Raw genomic sequence first — 20,080 nt, 5'->3', positions numbered from 1 at the left:
ACCAGGTTGTTGCATAAGGACACCGCATAATCCAATTCTATGCAAACGTAATCGAGCCCCTTTATACCTTGCTCTATAATTAACTTACATGTACGCATGTGGATCAAATTATAAATTAATAACGCACATACACGCGGAGGAAAGGAAATTTGCCGTTGCAGCAGAATCGTGTTACTGCTACTTTATATTCGACGTGAAACGAATTAAATTTTCTATTAATTATTTGATATTACAATCCAAATTTATTTTCTTAGTAAAATAAAAAAAATTTACTGCGTAAATTTGTTCGCGAAAACGTAGATCTGCGGTAAACAAAAATTTAATTTGCTGACGAAATATTCTAGCAAATGTATTTTATTATTTTGCTGATGGAATAAAAATCAATTTGTTTCAGTGAAATAATCTAAAGTATCAGGAAAACTATTTTCAGTAAATTAAAATTAGTATTCTCTGAACATTTTTGCTGTCCAAGAATAGCAAAATTCAATACGATAGCATGATATACGTTTCATTAGTTTCTTTCCTTCGTGTACCAAACACATTGTTGATACAAATTTTATATTACTGCGGAAGTATTAATTACACAAATGATGATACGAGCGTGCGAATTAACGGCGGTTTCTGTGTGTTTCACCTTAGGTCACATACTCGGCCGATCTCGCGATCGAGATACCAGGCAATCTGAGCCAGGGTGGTTCCTGGTACCGTTTGGATTACAGCCCACCCGTCGGCTCTCCACCGCCGAACACCACCATAGCCGCCACTGACATCGGTGATGTCATAAAGTTCAGGGACGGTCTGCCTGGAACGAGATATGAGTACTGGCTGTACTATAGCAACAGCACTCTTCACGATTGGTTGACGTGGACCGCGTCAATCACAACACGTATGATAACCTGATTCTATTTAACGCGATAATTATCTTTAACAGTATGCTTTTTAAAGATATAACGATATAAAATTAAGTAGAACGCGTTTCATTAAATATGACTACTTGTTTTTGTAGCTATTATCATCTAAGTGCTTTACATGTGATTTTACTTTAATAATTAAAAGTAAATTTATAAATTAACGACCGTATGATTATAATTGCAAGCACAAAGTCACAGGCAAACAAACAGTTGCCTGATTTGCCGAGTCTTTCTGGAGAGTCAATTAATTTAATTTAATTTATTAGCACCCGATCCTCCGTCAAATTTGACGGTATCAGTGCGAAATGGAAAGACCGCGATCGTATATTGGTCACCTCCGGCCCAGGGGAATTATTCCGGTTTCCGGTTGCGGACGCAGAGCTTTAGTGATACCGGAAATCCCAAGACCACCGTCATCCCTGTTGACTCGGTGCCCTACACACTACGTGATCTCACGCCTGGTGCCACGTACTCGCTTCAACTCTTCACCGTACTGGACGCAAAAGAGAGCGTTGCTTATACCAGCAGGAATTTTACGACAAGTATATAAATATCTTGAGAGTTATAAAGTTATAAATGTTTCGTAAAGATCGATGTATCTAGCGTTGGGTTATTTGTAGAACCGAACACCCCGGGAAAGTTCATCGTCTGGTTCAGGAACGAGACGACGCTGCTGGTGCTATGGCAACCGCCTTATCCGGCCGGGATATACACACACTACAAAGTTAGCATAGATCCATCTGACGCGATAGAATCCGTTCTCTATGTGGAGAAGGAAGGCGAGCCACCTGGTCCTGCACAGGCAGCTTTCAAAGGACTTGTTCCAGGTCAGCTATTTGCTATCATGTAATCGTACGCGCATATTATGGAACTTTCAGACACACCAAATTCTATTACATGTTTCAAAATATATTACATTCCGTGAGAAATTAATCTTGAGCAGAAATTGTGTTTCAAGTTGCAAACAAGTAATTTTCATGTTGTTTGCGCATCAAAGTCAAATCAACTTCGTTCCCTCTTTCTAGACACACGAAACGGAGCTACCTGAAGTAGAATCGCAGAGAAAGTATGCATCTGCTGTAAATAGAGCAGTGCATGAGTTGCAAGACGAATAAATTTCACAAATTGTATCAATATTTATCTTTTCTAACATTAAGAACAAAATGAAGATCTATTTATTTAATAGAACGTAAACAGACTTGTCAAAGAAAGTTTCTTATTTTAGAGATTATAATTTATTTATAAATAACAGAATTAATTACGAAAGTACTCGTTTTATTAACTTGTGTATTAAATGTTAAATTTTGTTGTCTATATTTAATTTGCCTGATTATATAAACACGCAATGGAATTCGTTATCACAATTAGTATAGGTATGTGTTTCTTAGAAAGCAATAAAATTGTGCAATAGGAAAAAACCTGATGGCAAAAGATCGAAGAGAAACTACTTGATTCTGAAAAAAACGTTTTTCAAAATATAAAAATAAATTTATTACTCTTTTTAAAATAAAGTAAAAGTTGCGTTTTATTCCTCTAAATTGTTTGCATTTCCGGTTACAGGCAGAGCGTACAACATTTCCGTTCAGACCGTTTCCGAGGATGAAACGTCCGCGCCCACCACGGCCCAATATCGTACGGTACCACTGCGTCCACTCAACGTGACCTTCGACAAATCCTCCGTGACATCGACTTCCTTTCGTATGTTTTGGAACCCTCCCAACGGCACATCTGAGTTCGACAAGTATCAAATATCGCTCGGTAGTAATCGAAGGCTTGCGCCGGTTACGCGAAACCGGGACGACGAGAACAGATGGGAGTTCAAGGACTTGGAGCCCGGTAAAACATATCAAGTGGTGGTGAAGACGGTTTCTGGCAAAGTCACCAGTTGGCCGGCCAGCGGAGACGTTACTCTGAGTACGTGCTCATTGCTTATTCGTTAATATGTATAGTACTCGCTGAAAATAGCGCGCGCAATTATTTATTTACATTACAGCTGCATTGTTTCTTCATTCTTTGTTATATTTATAGAGCCGCTACCTGTTCACGACCTCAGGGCAGTGATCGATGAGAAAACTGGTATGGTAGAAGTCTCTTGGAGTCCAGAGAATTCAAGTACGCAGGATAGTTACAAGCTACAATATCATGAAGTGGAAACATCGATTGGCGGTGATAGTAACACTTTGACGACTGATAAAACAAAGGTGAGCGTATTGTTAAATGAGAAAAATCCTGTACAGCCTTCGTTTCTTTTATATATCTTTCTGACATAATTGTTAAATTGATAGGTCACGCTGGAAGCTCTGCTGCCAGGTAGAAATTATTCCATAATAATTCAAGCAATTAGCAATAAAGTCGAGTCGAACGAAACCGTCCTGTACCAAGCGACACGTCCTGCTAGTCCTGTAATTGAAGATCTGAAGCCTATTGAGAAGGGTTTAAATATTTCCTGGAAAAGCGACGTCAATTCTAAACAAGAGAAATTCGAAGTAACCCACAACAGAAATGATACTGGAGAGAGTGCAACCACTCTGACTACGGAGTCGCATATTGTCTTGGAAGATCTTTATCCTGGTGCAGCATATGAGGTCAAGGTCTTTGCCATTAGCCATGGACTTCGAAGCGAGCCGCACGATTACTTACAAGCCGTCTGTAAGTAATAAATTTAATTAGTTCCTTACGTTATTGTTTTTCATTCAACATCGTTCGTGGAAGTTTATTTAATTTATTAACGATTCATTGAATTATTTTTTAGTACCTCATCCACCGAAGAATCTCAGTATTGAAAAAGTCACGAGCAACACCGTTGTTGTGCATTGGGAAGCGCCGACGGATTCGATATTCACCGAATACTCCATCAGATATCGTACAGAAGATGACCCCAGGTGGGTCAAACTCCCCAGCGTGCGCGACACGGAAGCGGAAGTGGCGGATATGACGCCCGGCGAGAAGTATACTATCCAAGTGAACACCGTCAGTTACGGTGTCGAAAGTTTGTATCCGTTACAAGTGAATCACACAGTCAGTAAGTACATCGTAAATTATCACATAATTTTTTGGATAATGATAGTAACTGAAATGAACAGCGATTCGAAACTCAGACTTACAATGTATCTCCTTGTCATTTTAGGGCCTAATCCAGTTCTAAATATCACTCCGGTTATCGATTCTACCAATGTAACTCTTGAATGGCCGCGGCCTGAGGGTCGTATTGAGACCTACGTCATAAGATGGTGGCCAGTGGAGAACCCAGAGGATTCCAGGACGAAGAACGTCAGCGAGACCAACGATGTACCCGATATCAGTTTCGAAGAGAACGCTGTGCAAACCGAGAGGATTCTGGTGAGCGACCTGATGCCTGGAGTACAGTACTTCTTCGTCGTCTACACGATCTCGTATGATCTAGTCAGCGACATCACCAATTTAACCACGAGAACGAGTGAGTACATCAGCTTCACTTGTCAGCGATGATGAGCGAAGTTATATTAATCCATTATTTTCCGCTGTTTAACAGCTAATTAACAAATTTCGCATGAATGCTAACGGATATACGACATCCTAACTGCCAGTTATTAATCTTACTCATATTATCATGTGCTTTCCACTACATATTTCTACTACATTCGTTTGTCAGAATTTTGTATCTACTTAACGATTTCGTTCGAAGTCTGACGGGCAGTTAAGGACGTGATTAAGATCATGGTAGGTCGACTGGTAACTAGGCAAACAAAAACGAAACTTTGAAATCTAGTGCCCCTGATTCAGTCCGAAGTCGTCGTAGTGGTCGATCGGGATCAACCAGGATCATTGACGTTAAGATATACACCGACGCCGATTCAGTCTTCAAGGTTCAATCTATACCGGTTCAGGATTAGCGATGAGAATAACACCACGAAGGAGCGTATGGTGGATGACGTTGACACCAAGGTTTCATTTGTTGGATTAACACCTGGCAGACTGTACAACGTAACTGTTTGGACAGTAAGCGATAATGTGGAGAGCAGACCTCTCCTCCGGCAAGACCGACTCTGTGAGTATTTACGCGGTACAGCGTATGTTAAAACAATTCTCGAAGATTAAACGCTAATGTAATTGATACACGAGTGAACGTTGCATTTGCTTAAATTGTTGTTGTAAAGTAAAAAGGGATGGAATTTTTTATTCCGTATCTAACGTAACGTACTTAAAGGCCGTACGAATTTATAATACAAATAGTCCACTTAAAAGCGTGGTACCATTATATTTTCTCTTTTAAAATACTATACCTGCGTATTGTTTTGTGATATAACATCATAATTATTTTAATGATAACTGTGAAAAGATCGCAGTGAAGGAATTAAATAAAAATAATAATATGACATTATAACATTTCGTACTTTCTTTCATATCGACAATATTTCTATAGCAGCCCTAATATTTACTTAATAGATGTTTATATGCGCAAATAAAAATCTTCTTTTAATATTTACGTAAAAACGATCAGGCACTCGTTTTATACTATAACTTTTTATTAGCTCGAAGATAAATATGATTTTTAGATCCTGAACCGATCACTGCGATCCACGCGATTGACGTAAATGATACGAGGATCACCTTGACCTGGGACATCCCGCACGGAGAGTATGATACTTTTGAAGTACAGTACATAAATACGGAAGGAAACTATATCCAAAATATAACCTCGGTCAACGTGATTACCATCTTTGATCTGAAGCCGCATAGAAATTATACGTTCACATTGGTTGTACGTTCGGGCACAGAATCCTCTTACTTGAGAGTCTCAAATCCGCTCAGCGCCAGTTTCACCACCAGCGAATCGTATCCAGGAAAAGTGGAGAAGTTTCATCCTATCGACATTCAACCGAGTGACATCAGCTTCGTATGGTCTCTGCCCAGCCAGGAGCAAAATGGCATCATTAGAAAATTCAGCATCACTTACGGTTTAGAAGTAAGATTCATTTTTAAATATGAGAGATTTGCGTTTACATACAACTTGAAAAAAATTCGGTTTGAATGTACACCTTTGACTGAAAATTGTTATTTTCCATCTTATTATTGTTTGTCTTAATACACGTTATTGCGATAAATATTACCACAGAAACGCGGTGACAATTTGTCACAACGATTATAATCGTTGCCACGATTATAATCATTGCCAGTACACTCGATTAAATTCTTAATTGAATTGAAAAAAAATACCTGAAACGTATCGTAACGGATGAAGCTATTTCGTATTTCTTCATGCGGTGAAAAATATGTTATGCAACGCTTTAAATTACACGGATGTTTTCTCGCGGTTCCACTAGGGTTCGACTCACACCCAGATGCAGGACTTCAGGCCGAACGAGTTTCGTGGTGTTATCAAGTCTCTCATACCTGGCAAGACCTATATCTTCCGGATTCAAGCGGAGACAAAGATCGGCTTTGGTCCTGAGGTGAGCTGGAAGCAGAAGATGCCGATATTGGCGCCGCCGAAGCCATCCACGCAAGTGGTGCCAACCGAAGTCTGTAGAAGTAGCACGACAATCCAAATTAGATTCAGGAAAAACTACTTCAGCGAGCAGAATGGCGCGGTCACGTCGTACAGTATCATCGTTGCCGAAGACGATAGCAAGAACGCTTCTGGACTGGAGATGCCCAGTTGGAGGGATGTCCAGGCCTACAGCATTTGGCCACCCTATCAGGTAAACTTTGTTTTTCATTTATTACATAGTCTCGATAGTCGTAATTACGAAGCATGCTGATTTAATTGAGATAAAGTAGTTTTTTCACAAGATTAAAATATTCAGACATCGTATCGAATTTCAAACTATTCTTAAGATGAACGAATATACGGCAGATTGTAAAATATTATGTGAAATAAATATTTTAAAACTGACGCAGGATTAAATTTAAATAACAAAATAGATGCGCGCTAAAATGGTTTTATTGCAAAATTAACAGCGTCATTCTCGATTCAATGCATACAAAATATGCCAAGAGAATAGGCAGTAAAAAGAATCGTTTAAAATAATTAATGCAGCAGATTATGACACGCTGTACTTATTGACTTGCAAGATCATGGACAATTGTCGTAAAATGTATGCGTTATGACGTAGATTCGCAAACACATATAAACGGCCCGCGAGCTGCGAACAGAGTGTTATGTGCGGAATGAAGGATACGTGTAATCTAGTTGCGATCTGAAACTGCAATGACGCAGATGTGGTCACACCGTGACATGGACATTTTAAAAAGTTAAATCGTAGAATTGTATTTAACTGTCTACACGTTGTTGTGATCGCGGAGAGAAAAGCAGTGCGTGTGTGTAAACCGAATTTAATAAAATTTAAAAAAGGATGGTGCACTCTGAATTTACGAAACTTTAAATGTATTTTAATTCGACTTCTTTATAGCATTAATTATTACCAGACCTCGAGTTCTTATTTATTCTCTCACTTATTTGAAAATAATGTACAAAATTATAAAAATGTAATACAGATACAGATTGTATCAACTTTGAAAATTACGGATTGTTCAACGGATATTAAGCTAATCGTCTGCGGTCTCTTATGGCCGATTCTTCGTATTCTTCGATATTACCAATGTTAACGTTCTATTAAAGAAACTGCGTAGCAAAGTAAAAGTAAAGTTTATCATGGAATGTATGGCACCGAAAATTGTGATCAAATTTTAGTTATGAAATTCAGAAGCTATGAACATGGATATTCTGAACGGCTTAATTTCGAACACCAAGAAGATGATTATGCAGGTGTTTATAAAAACGATATACATATACGCGTTCTGTACATATATAGATAAATTCGTAATCATAAAAAGGTAGTTGTCTCATTTAGATATTTTATTTTGATTTTTAGCAAAACTTAATAAAAACAAGCTTTACGATAAATAAACTAAGAAAACGATTGATTTAATTAACACTTAAAGAGAAATTGTATCAATTATTATTATATTATTTACTAGATTATACAATGATATAACGGAATAGAGATGTATAATGTCTATCTATTATTTCAACGTAACTATCAAGCCACTGTTAATTATTTTACAATAATATACATATTTTGTTGTAATAAAATTTGTAGGTAATGGAACCATATTACCCTTTCAAAAATGGATCTGTAGAGGACTTTACGATCGGTTCCGAGAACTGCGACAACAAAATTGGATACTGTAATGGACCGTTGAAGTCAGGATCTACTTATCGGGTGAAAGTGCGCGCGTTTACAGCACCGGACAAATTTACGGACACCAGCTACAGCTTCCCCATTCAAACAGGTGAGAGCGATCGCGTGAAAAGTTTTAAGACATGAGAAAAATCGCGTGCCATTAACGCATCTGATGTCTCGCTCTTTCACTCTCTCTCTTTCTCTCTCTCTTTTATGAAGTAGTGCAAACTTAAGTACATGTGAGTTTGTAGAAATAATAATTATATGTAGAAATAATATATGTAATAACGATTCATCCGATGCGATAACTGGTTTATAAAATAGAGGCACACTGCGCATGTAGTGAAAGCCTCGCTAAATTCATGCCTCGTTATTTCGTGTACATGTCTGCCCAAGGATTGCTGCTGGCAGGTAAGATTTTAAAATGGAAGTTCAAAGCTTTATCCACGCCGCGTGATATATAAGTGTGACTCTTCTTTTTAACAAACGAACGTATCTAATGCGATTATTCTTGACGATTGTCTGACTCATTGTAACACTCAAAATTCACTGTGCGTGTCGAACAGATAAGGACAACACGGCCATCATAGTCGGTGTCACCGTCGCCATAGCCTTGCTACTGTTTCTATTGGGCATCGGGCTGTTTATGCGAAGGAGAAGAAGCCAGGGTCGCAAAACAACAGAAACCAGGGCAACCGATAATTTATCATTGCCGGATAGCGTTATTGAGACTAGGTGCCAAGAAATTACAATATTTCATCTCGATTTCACCAAATTGAGATTTTAACAATAAGTTTGCACGAAGATCATGAAATACATTTAGTTTTCAAGAAATACAGATATTAAAAAATTTTAAATTTTAGTTATCGAATTGTCGATTAACTTAAAGTCAATCTTTTTTAAAATTTACATACAATTTCTTTTGTACCTTTTTTTAATATTATGATCAAACGTTAGATTAATATTTTGTTAAGATATAATTAATTGAAGACTACGAACTTGTTATTTAGTCTACAAAGATTAATTCGCAAGAGATTAATTTTAATTGTTACAATAAAAAAAGAGACATTTCTGTAGCTTGTGTTGGAAGAAAATTTGTATTAGAAATGTTTTTAAAATCACAATGTGTAATATTTTCAATAAGATAAATATTATTTATGATATTTATTGTTACATTCAGCCGGCCCATCAAAGTCGAAGATTTTGCCGAGCACTATCGCACTATGTCGGCGGACTCCGATTTCCGATTTTCGGAAGAGTTTGAAGAATTGAAGCACGTCGGAAGAGATCAACCGTGCACTGCGGCGGATTTGCCTTGTAACAGGCCGAAAAATCGCTTCACGAATATTCTTCCATACGATCACAGTAGATTCAAGCTTCAACCTGTCGATGATGAAGAGGGGTCCGATTACATCAATGCCAATTACGTTCCGGTACATAAAAACTAATTTCTTTTAAAACTATTTAAGCAGTTAAATATTTAAAATCATTTAATTTTTATGTTCGAACGAGAACAATTCCTTTAATATTTTTTTTTTTATGGCACAATAGGGTCACAATTCGCCACGGGAGTTTATTGTGACTCAAGGACCGTTGCATTCGACTCGCGACGATTTCTGGCGAATGGTATGGGAGAGCAACAGCAGGGCGATTGTAATGCTAACGAGATGCATTGAGAAAGGCAGAGAAAAGTGCGATCACTATTGGCCGATGGACACCTTGCCGGTTTATTATGGAGATATCTGCGTCACGATACTCAACGAGACGCATTATCCGGATTGGAGTATCACCGAATTTATGTTGTGCAGAGTGAGTGATTGCTTGTTTTATCAAACTTTTCTTGCAAATGTATAATTTATCAGGTGGCTGAATTTTCCGATCCTCCGACTGAGATAAAAAATAATGTGCCGCAGGGTGATGTGAAGAGAGTGATACAACACTTCCACTTCACTACCTGGCCAGATTTCGGCGTTCCCAGTCCACCGCAAACTTTGGCGAGGTTCGTGCGTGCGTTTAGGGAACGAGTCAGGCCCGATCAGCGGCCTATAGTCGTTCATTGCAGCGCCGGCGTAGGTCGTAGTGGCACCTTCATCACCTTAGATAGAATACTGCAGCAAATTCTCGTATCGAAGTACGTCGATATCTTCGGGATTGTCTGGGCGATGAGGAAAGAGCGGGTCTGGATGGTTCAGACGGAGCAGCAGTATATCTGCATCCATCAATGTCTCTTGGCCGTTCTGGAGGGACAGGATACCACTGGACCACCACGAGAAATTCATGACAATCAGGGATTCGAAGGTACACCCTATAATTCTATTACCTTCACAAGATATTCTGAATTAATTGAGACAATTGCGGAACAAGTTGGGTGATCAATCACGAAGTGCGACTTAGAGAATGCGTCACGATGGGTAATCGAAATGTCAATTGTTGAAAATTTGAAGGGAATCGATCGGTAGTGCATGTATTGGAAGGGGTTCTAAATGGAATATTTGTAATTTGTCACTTGTTTCCTCGTACTGAGTTTTCCCTTGCACGGAAATAAGTTAAATATGTTATCGGAAATATTATTATTAATAAAATGGTATTGATGAAAAGCGGAATATTTTATAAAGGGCGAAAAAATATATCAAGAACAAATTAGTTGATTATTTATGGGTGCAGGCGGTGGTGATGGTTATAAGCACACGTTAATTTATCCTGTAATTGAAAACAATAATGGTGTCAAAACCCTTTTTGTAAAACGTTATCACTTCCTCCGCCTGGTAACTCACACCCTCCCTTTCTGCAATTTTTTGCGACCTTTGTATTCAGGCAAAAATCGAAGCTCGGTCGAAAGCACTAAGAGTCCTGCCGAGGCTGAGAAGGAGAGGTGACCTTCGAACAGCGACTCCTGCATCGAGGGTAATTTCGATCGTTGCTTTTCTTTTTCCCTGCATGAATCTACATGTTACACATGCTACCAAATACCGAATTTGTATACTAATTATGTACGTTGCATGTGAGAACAAAATAACAATATGTGTTTCATTAAACACTGATGGTGTGTTTTGTGGTGAGAATGCTTGACTGTGTTTACACCATTTAGTTACTACTTAATTTTCCGTACAAATTTCAGCGGAATAATCGCAATGATCAAAATGATTAATTGCCAAGAAAATTAATTTATAACAGATTTTTTTTCTAATTTTGTCTTATCAATATGTTAGATATTAATATTTTGTCTTGCTCAAACTGAAGTTTATCATGCGCAATTTGTCACTACATGATTTTTTTCTAATTAGCAAACCAAGTATAGAATATATTCAAATGTTTTTTCGAAAAATTTATTTAAAATAAAAAAGTGTATTTTTATTAAATTTTATTAATAATTTGATAAAATAATATCGATTTGTTTGCATTCACAAAAATAATAAATGTAGCTTGCATCGAGCATGATCGCAATGTATATGACAAACAGCAATTATCATAATTCGAATTATTCCTAATTAAGTATCTTTTTCAGATGACGAAGGGATAGCCGAGTCAGGGATGTGATGGTTCGATTGCTGGTTAGGCGTAACGATTGATAGCGACAAGAGCGAATCTCGTTTTCCAAAGGTGCTTGAATCCCCAGGATTTTTCAAGTTTCCTTGGAAAAGAAAAATATAAAAACAGAGAGATAACAGTCCAAATCAGGCAAAGACGACAGCGAACAACGTAACAATAATCATTTGGACAATTAAGTCGCGTGCGATAGGATAATCAATGGAAGATATCTCCTGGAAGAATCGTTTTAGCGTTAAGCAACGAACGAACACGTGTCTTCATTTCTCTGTCGGCTACATATCGAAATTAAGCGTGTTCAATCAGTGATACGCGTTAGAATAGTTTCACGACTAAGATAATTATCAGGAAAGTGTAAAAAGAGTGCCGAAAAGGGCAATAACTGAAGGGGACGTGAAAAAAAAACGATGTCAAGCCGAATATGCTGCCAAGTGTGGGATTACGAATCAAATGCATGCGCGATGTTTTATACGCGTCATGCAACGGTCGGAGAGATTACGTTTTTATTAATATATAATTCATGTCTACATATCTATATAAGTAGCAGAAAACTGATAAGGCGCGCGATATTAATAGATGTAGATCGTATGTTATAACGAGTGCAGAGATGCATATTCCACTGGTTGTGTCACGATGAGGCCTCGGACCACATCGCATCCGCAATGAGTCTATCGAACATCTTTGTTAAGTCGCAATATGTAAGACAGATAGCATTTTAGATCGATTGGATTGCGCAGACATTGCGAACTGGCGTCTTGGTTCCTCTCCCGATGCAAACATTCTTCTGAGATTACCACCAATAACACTTTGTTCATATTTCGTGTTCTATTCGAATGGACGCGTAAAAGATTATCCTACGTTCTCTTAATTATTTTTTCCAGAATTAACGTAAATGCGGTCGGATAAAACTTAAAAGCGAATCCTTGCAAAAGCGAGACGCAAAGTACTCGACGATCACGCTGATTGAGTTATCGTTCGGAATGACGAGCCGTCCGTCCAAGAGCCATATGCGTGCTAGACGATGATTTGATAAATAATAATGTTAATATTAAAGCGAATTAACTAGGGAGAAAAAGATTCGGAAGGACGAGCGGGTGTAGGTGTGCGGAGCTTTTAATCGATTCTTCTTTCTGAGATGAGCGAAACGATATCAGTGGGAACAAGAAACTCGCATTTTCGTAGAAGCCATATCATTTTTTGGAAGGAGTCAGAGTATGTGTGTATATCTGCGTATGCGTGTAGATGTGTGCGCGCGTGTATGTAAACTAAATAATCGAGGGATAATCGATTAACGTTATGCATTAGCCTCTCTTATCATCGCAAATCGCGATCGCCGTTGAAAAGCAATAGAACTTCGTAGATATAGGTAACCGTCACATCGCGATAATCCCTAGTTCCAGATTAGCTTCAGATAGATAGACCTTAATTTTACAATTCGTAGTTGAGCCTCAACGGTGACCATTCACAAGACATATATAGAAAAATCGAATAATCATTTCCAGTATTTAATGTCGCTTTTGCGGTGATATACAAATACATGTACTTAATTTTGTATTCTCGATAAGAGTGTGACAAAACGTAACTGATTGCACGACGTAGGCAAACTTAGTTTCACAATCAGGGTTAGTTGAATTTCCTCCGTCATTCTTCTAAAAGATTAAATTTAAAGAAAAATGGGAGAAAGAATTTCGTGTTCATCGATTCGATGCTGTATTTTTGGATGAGCATTTTTACACCGGTCACATTGTGAACCGCGAATCTACAAACGATTGCAGGGGCTGTTGAAAATTTACATTCTGCAGTATAAGCGCTACCCAGGGTTTATATTAATCCGCTATTCGCTTATGAACACCAATGACATGTGTGTAATAATGAAAAAAATTGGAATAGTTAATGTGAGACAGTTATATATTTTAAATGAAATTTTTTCGAAAGAGTGCGATACTTTTAATATTTTTAAATTGTTTAAGGCGGATTAATAAAAATTCTGCGTGATTCATCGAAATTATCTGTATGATAATCTTATATAACTGTACGTATGCACGTTGATAGTAATTGTGCTGTTGATATGCAGATCGCTATCGATGTCAGATTATTCGCGAAAGATGCGGAGAAAACATATTAGAGACACGAGGCGAGCGATACCGAATTCTAGCAATTCCGCTTCAATCCCTGTCGCTTGTATTGCTTATCTAAAAAATTTAGGAAAAGAAGAAAGAGCATTAAAATGCTATTATTTTGAAATAATTCGACGGTCGATGATCCTACTTAATACTCAAACAAGAGTTTTCTAGCTAGAGAGACAATTTTTTTAATTATATTTTTGCGCGACATAAATATTAACGTTTTGTTTCGCGAGATATAAATTTATATACCGATATCTGTATTGCAGCTTTTTGTTTTTATATGTTTAATTTAAGATCTGATCTACTGGACAGAAGGTTGTATTTTACCTAACGATAACATAATGTTGACGTTATTGAACATGTGAAGTATGAACGAATTCATATCTTGTACATTTCCTCACGCTATAATATAGCGTACTTGCAATTCCTAGTTAAATAGATGATTATTTATAATTAGATCTTTGTATTAACAACTGAGCTCAAATATTTTCTATTTTTTGTTATCGTTGTATCAAATATACTCTTTTTAAATTATAGACTACGATTTAAAAACTATTATATGACTTTAAATTAGAAACTTATGATTATTTATCTATACTTAACGTTAAAAAATTTTTCGTAAAAATAATAATTAGTTTAGAGGGTTATTATTTGCAATAACGTCATCAATATTAAACATTATCTTTCGTTTTATTAATTGATCTAAAATTCTTCACAATAATGTACTCGGACATTAATTGTGTAGTATAAGAAAGCAGTGGATGTTCTTTTTAAAAAATGGGGACAGATTATTAATTACAAACAAGAAATAACGTTATATCTCACATTTAAATGCGCAGACAAATCTGCATGTGAATAACTCGCAAAGAATCCAGCAATTTTGTGCAATCGCTGTTCTTTCATAGTTAAAGTATCATAGGATTTGTTAGGTTCTAACCTAGAGACAAAGTTAAGAACGGGAATAACGCGCATTGAATTCTAATCCATCAAATTTACAAATAGTTTAGCGCTTGGACTATTTTGCATTATTTTATTCTGTGATAAATCATGATCGTTGATCAAAGACGAAGAACAAAAGATTGATCCGGCACAAATGCGGTAGGTCTTCCCAAACGAATTAATAATGAAGTCGTTTTTACCGCTCGCGTTAATACGTGCCAATCGTTGCTGTTGAATCAATCATTGACATCGAGATCCGAAAACTTGCGGGACGAGATGTTAATGTACCGCGTGCCGAAGCGTACGTCTGCAGAACGACATTGTATATAATTTTATATTAAGATCGAGAATTTTTTATGTGTCGGATTTATATCCACGAATAGTCGCCCTCAAAAGCGATTCTCTGTGAAGAATAGCGGCAATACTGTACGAGGGAAATTTACTCCGAGCGTATCGATCACGAGATACGCGTATCGATACTCTTTTCGACCGAGATACCTGACGGCGAAGTCATGTGAGCGCGTCATCATAACGACTCGATACAGGGCGATACGGAACAAGTATCCGCGACAAGTACTTGATGCAAGCAAAAAACGAGAGGGGAAATCGTTGCTTCCGTAGTTTCGCTGCAATTTTTCACGAGAAATCGACAAGTTTACACAAGCGCATAGGTAGGTCTATAATCCCTTTTGTAAATACATTTTATACCGGCTGCGAGGACGGTTCGTTGCACGAGGGTGGCTTCACCGAATAAAGAATCTCATCCTCACTTCATCCCTCGCAACGACACGGCTCGCAAATTTACTCATACAGTTATTTCTGTCACGTAACATCGTAATACATATTAGTATGTATCTGAGAATTTGTACAACACGTGCGAAGCACGAAGAGACACGGGCTGTCTCGCAATATCACATTATACAAGCATGCGAAAAAGAAGGGACACGCTTGCATAATAAACGTGGCTCTTCCAGTAATTTCTCTCTTTTCTCTTTGTCTCCATTTTGTATCCCTCTCATTTTGCATCCTCACCATCAACTATCGGTACATAATAAGTAGATAAAACGTAAGAAAATTATGTAAAAAGATTTTTTTAGTAAATTATATTTATTTTTTATTTTGAATATATAATAGAGTTGTTTCCATTTAATATTTCGGCGTATTAAATAATTTTTAAAAAATTTTATCACAAATGAAGTCAATATTAATATCTACAAATGTTTCTCGAGTTGAACAATGTCCTGGGCCGATTCTCTAGATGCTAATGACGTCTACATAATGACGCCTACATTATGTTCTCTTCGAATTTAATGGCACTTCTGATGGCAATTCTAATGAAGAATTAAGTTTGTTGCGCTTATGTGCATCGACGGGCTTAGTGGTAGTTCCGCTTATGGGACGACCTACAATTAATGTGTATTATTAAATTCTTATTTCAAAATATATAAAATTATATTTAAAGCGTAAGCGATTTATGTTGCATTAAACTGCTTAACGTAAAATCGGCTTTTTATAATTTAAAAAAACCTAACAATATTATAAATGTTGCAGCAATGCTTCCGATAAAGTAAAGAGGCTAAAGTTTGCTTAAAAGGAAAGTATTTAGTCTGCACTCTAAAGAGTCATCGATTAAAGTCCACGGAGGTCTCGACGACGAGTCACGCCTGTCCACTAATAAAGATTCGCTTCACAAGTTTCTTTGAATCTTTACTTTCCTCTCAGTTGGCTAAGCATTCTGGAGAAAATTCCACGCCCGGTGTCCGCCGTAGGTTTATCGATAATTCCATTGTCCTCGTTATGAGGATGCCTACGTAGTATACGACTCAGCGATCCTGCCCGGGGATGGACAAAAAGTTTCCTAGGCGAACCACCTTTGTCGACAAAGTTAAGCATCCTTCCCAGAGAGTTTGTCTTTTCTTTCCTCGATGCTTTTTCGTCATAATCATCGACTTTTGTCACATTCTAAATAGAAGAGCCATTGACACTAATCGTATAAATCATTAGAACTTTTTACGCCTACTTATTAAAGTTACATATAAGAATAACGTCATTATAAAACTAATTTATTATATTAAATATCAAATTATTTTTAACAGTAATTAACATGGAATCTTGATTAATTATTGCTATTTTATGATCAAATCTACAGCAGTTATTACATTGACATGCATTTCATTGGCTCTAATTAAATAATCAACATTACGTTTGTTGTAGGCTAACGAAATTACCGGTAAATTTAGAGATAAATTAGATTGTTAGAAAAATCTTTCATATTATTTAGTAAACACGGTTCAATTATTAACACAAACAGCAATAAACTCGATACATTAATTGTTTAATTCAGAACTAATTAAATTTCTTAAACGATCAATTATTTAGCGAAACAAGTTATTCAAAATAAAAAAAGATTATCAATCAAATTTATTTCTTTATAAGTTTATTTTCAAGAAGTTAATAAAAAACACGCAAGACTTTCGAAGTAATCGATTACAGATACGAAACGCGAAGCGCATAACGTGTAGGCACACGAAACTTATTAAGACAACACGTTCATGTGGTTATACGTAGTCGGTATGTGTTACAATTCGTTTTCACTATTCTGACATTCTTAGGGGATTAAAACTTTCTTCATATATCATGCGATATTACTAAAGCTCGCATACGCCTCCAGATGCACCATCTTACGTTTGTGAAACATGACGCCCCGAGGATTCAAATCACTTACGGTGTCCAAGCCCAAACATGATCTTCCCACGGCAGACGTACGCGCCCTAAACATCTTCCCCATTCTATCCAGCGTGACGCTCTTCAACCTCCTGACATCTTGCCTAACGGCTTCAGTCCTCGACGTCGTTCGAGATAATTCCGGTGAATCCGGTGATTCCCTTGATCCTGATAAGATGCTTCGCCGAGCGTTAGCAGAATCTGTCGTCGTTTTGGAAACTATAATATATTTTACTTTATAAAATGTAGTGTTTCTTACATTAATTATGGCATCAGTTATATTAATAAACAAATTCTGCAAAAGAGAGATCGATATATACATATATATATATAATATATTGATATTTTTTCTATAGATAATCGGTGACCATTTGTTAGTGTTTATAATATTATGAAATATAATCCTCAACATCACATACAAACACAAACACAAATGTACAATGCAATATCAACACGTATACAATCGGTCGCAATTCGCGGTTTATATCTTTCTAATTAAACCATCGTTCTGTATATCGCGATTGGCCAATCGATCGATATCTAGTCCGCCTATATCACATAGCAATAAATACGGCGGTAATAAATACAAATGAGTCTCGCGATTGAAACACGATTCGCGGATGCAGGTTTATATGCAACACCAATATAATTTCTTGAGAGGAAAGATCAAACGAAAGTAATCTCATTCGTCACCGCGACCGAACTGTAGGTCAGGGAAATTACACTTGCATGGTCGGACAGACACGTTTTTTATCGAGCCGCAGATGGTGCAAAGAAATAAATCACGGAATAACTCCTTCAAAGTTTCATATCGAGTACGAATGCGGAAATTTCAAACCGAATCTCGTTTTCCGAGCCAACATTTTCCGCGATCTTATCTCTCTATTCTTCTCGCAAAACGTTACCCCGGCGCGCACATATGTGTTTTTCATCGCTGCACAAAGAGCAGCGAGAAAAGAAAATTACATGAACTCTGCGTATGCAACGTATTAATGATACCGTTAAATTTGATCTTTGTTTTGACGAATGCGCGACGACGGACGTATCATTCGTATCAATACGGAGTGTCGATTAAAATAAACAGATGACTAGATGAATTCAAACGAGTTGGATGATAATTTCTCAATGTATTTTAAGTGAAATGAAATTAAAAACACACATCGGAGTTGAGAGAGGTCGATTGCTACGCGAGAAAAAGATATGCGTATGCATTTCAAGATTATTCGTGGTTGCCTATAATTATTTTCACTCAATATTTCTGTACGTGTAGAGAAAGAGAGAAGAAACTAGAGAGAGCATTGTGAGTTGCATATGAAAGGAAAGTAATTAATTATAATAATAGATATGTTATAATTTTACAAACAATATAAATTATTTAGTCGTTTTTTCTCGTCTTGTAAACAGAAATATTAAAATTAATAAAGTGTTTTTAATTCGGGCTATGCTTTAATCATAAATTAATTAATTAAAAGCACACAGCTGATTCCTCATACTCTCGTGTATGTCCGAGATTATTTGGAAAATTAGTACGCGACAAATATGCAGCATGAAAGTTGGAAATTGATTGACTCACTCGGAGATAGCCAGGATTCACCGAGCTCGGCCTCGTTGATTACTTCCTGTTTTACTAATGTTCTGTCATTTTCTTCGTGATGTGCGCTATTAACGTCAACCTAATACATATGTGTTAATGAAATTTCGTTTCATATCCGGATTTTGATATATTTAATTAACAACCGTCGAAATGAATTAGCAAAGTCGACTCGACTTAATCGAATTACACGAAATACACAATTCGAACAGATTTGAGCAGGGCATAACTAACCTGATGCTGTGATTGATCTTTCTCGCAAATCTCTGCATTCGACTCGTTCATCAGCATCGCGTATCCGAGAGGTAATTTTTAGCTGCCGCGGGCGTAATTAATCCTCGATTCCTGATGCATGAATTTCCGAGCGAACGTTGATACGGGCGCGTGGGCAGCGCGCGACATGCAATCTAACATTAAGCGCGATATTGGCATACGCAAGTCACAAGCAATAATCGCAGACAATTTATTGATTATCGCGACTCGTCATTCCGATGCGGAAGATCGCATTTGTGAGACCGTCTCATTTCCATCAGAAAGCGAAGTGCTTCCTCGACGGAATCAAGGAGCTTACGGATATTTCGACCCAAGTATCTTGACAATTTTTGCAAAAGCCGGCGCGCGAGTAAGATATTGAATTTCAATCAAATGAAAGAACGCGGGCCCGTACGCAGACGTTTTCACATCTATTGGATGACAGATTCGGTTTACGGTTTTACGATTCACCATTGAAACCTTTCGTTTCACGGAAACGGGATCCTCAGCAACAGGAGGGACGGCCCTATTCTTTATCGAGTATCATCGAGCATGATGGGTGTCTTCACATTCCGCGATGAAACGCATCCGTTAGGTTGGTTAGGTCGTCGACGTAAATTAAGAAACGGACAACTTTCGTCGATATTGCTCGGAGTTAATTACTTATACCGCTGAATATTTCCGCGTTCCTGCGAATTAATAATGGCGAAGCTAGCGGCGGACCCAAATAATTGCTCATTTGTTTTGTTACCGGATAAACACGCGGCAACCAATCTGATTCGCTTGCAAAGCGGGTGTGACCTCAATTTATGTCGCGCAAATATA

At 37.4% G+C, this 20,080-nt stretch overlaps 2 protein-coding genes across 5 annotated transcripts in view; one reads left to right on the top strand and one right to left on the bottom strand.

Annotated features, from left to right (window-relative positions):
- The window catches only part of LOC112466444 (tyrosine-protein phosphatase 10D), a 30,350-nt gene extending 17,661 nt beyond the window's left edge, over nt 1–12,689 (top strand). Inside the window, exons 2-20 of one of the 4 annotated variants that reach the window (XM_025034533.1) lie at nt 640–886; nt 1,178–1,453; nt 1,532–1,738; nt 2,472–2,825; nt 2,940–3,112; nt 3,197–3,560; nt 3,664–3,933; nt 4,039–4,347; nt 4,660–4,938; nt 5,447–5,856; nt 6,215–6,592; nt 7,994–8,186; nt 8,474–8,488; nt 8,644–8,812; nt 9,258–9,510; nt 9,629–9,886; nt 9,991–10,375; nt 10,892–10,981; nt 11,583–12,689. In XM_025034533.1, the coding sequence (XP_024890301.1) occupies nt 640–886; nt 1,178–1,453; nt 1,532–1,738; nt 2,472–2,825; nt 2,940–3,112; nt 3,197–3,560; nt 3,664–3,933; nt 4,039–4,347; nt 4,660–4,938; nt 5,447–5,856; nt 6,215–6,592; nt 7,994–8,186; nt 8,474–8,488; nt 8,644–8,812; nt 9,258–9,510; nt 9,629–9,886; nt 9,991–10,375; nt 10,892–10,953 (4,602 nt within the window). In that variant the 3' untranslated portion in view covers nt 10,954–10,981; nt 11,583–12,689. The remainder of the gene's footprint in view (nt 1–639; nt 887–1,177; nt 1,454–1,531; nt 1,739–2,471; nt 2,826–2,939; nt 3,113–3,196; nt 3,561–3,663; nt 3,934–4,038; nt 4,348–4,659; nt 4,939–5,446; nt 5,857–6,214; nt 6,593–7,993; nt 8,187–8,473; nt 8,489–8,643; nt 8,813–9,257; nt 9,511–9,628; nt 9,887–9,990; nt 10,376–10,891; nt 10,982–11,582) is intronic. The other 3 variants (XM_025034536.1, XM_025034534.1, XM_025034535.1) reach the window with 3 other exon arrangements.
- A 3,706-nt stretch (nt 12,690–16,395) lies between these two features.
- Nucleotides 16,396–19,294, bottom strand: LOC112466446. The gene is made up of 4 exons (XM_025034538.1): nt 19,238–19,294; nt 18,986–19,085; nt 17,366–17,631; nt 16,396–16,650 (listed from the first exon to the last, which is right to left on the bottom strand). Exons 1-4 carry the CDS (start codon nt 19,292–19,294, stop codon nt 16,396–16,398), a joined length of 678 nt encoding a protein of 225 aa, XP_024890306.1.
- Between the last annotated feature and the right edge of the window lie 786 nt (nt 19,295–20,080).

This window comes from Temnothorax curvispinosus, unplaced genomic scaffold (assembly GCF_003070985.1).
Source record: "Temnothorax curvispinosus isolate PA1 unplaced genomic scaffold, ASM307098v1 QBEX01016195.1, whole genome shotgun sequence".
Taxonomy (NCBI): Eukaryota; Metazoa; Arthropoda; class Insecta; order Hymenoptera; family Formicidae; genus Temnothorax; species Temnothorax curvispinosus.
This window is presented reverse-complemented; position numbering and strand designations above follow the sequence as displayed.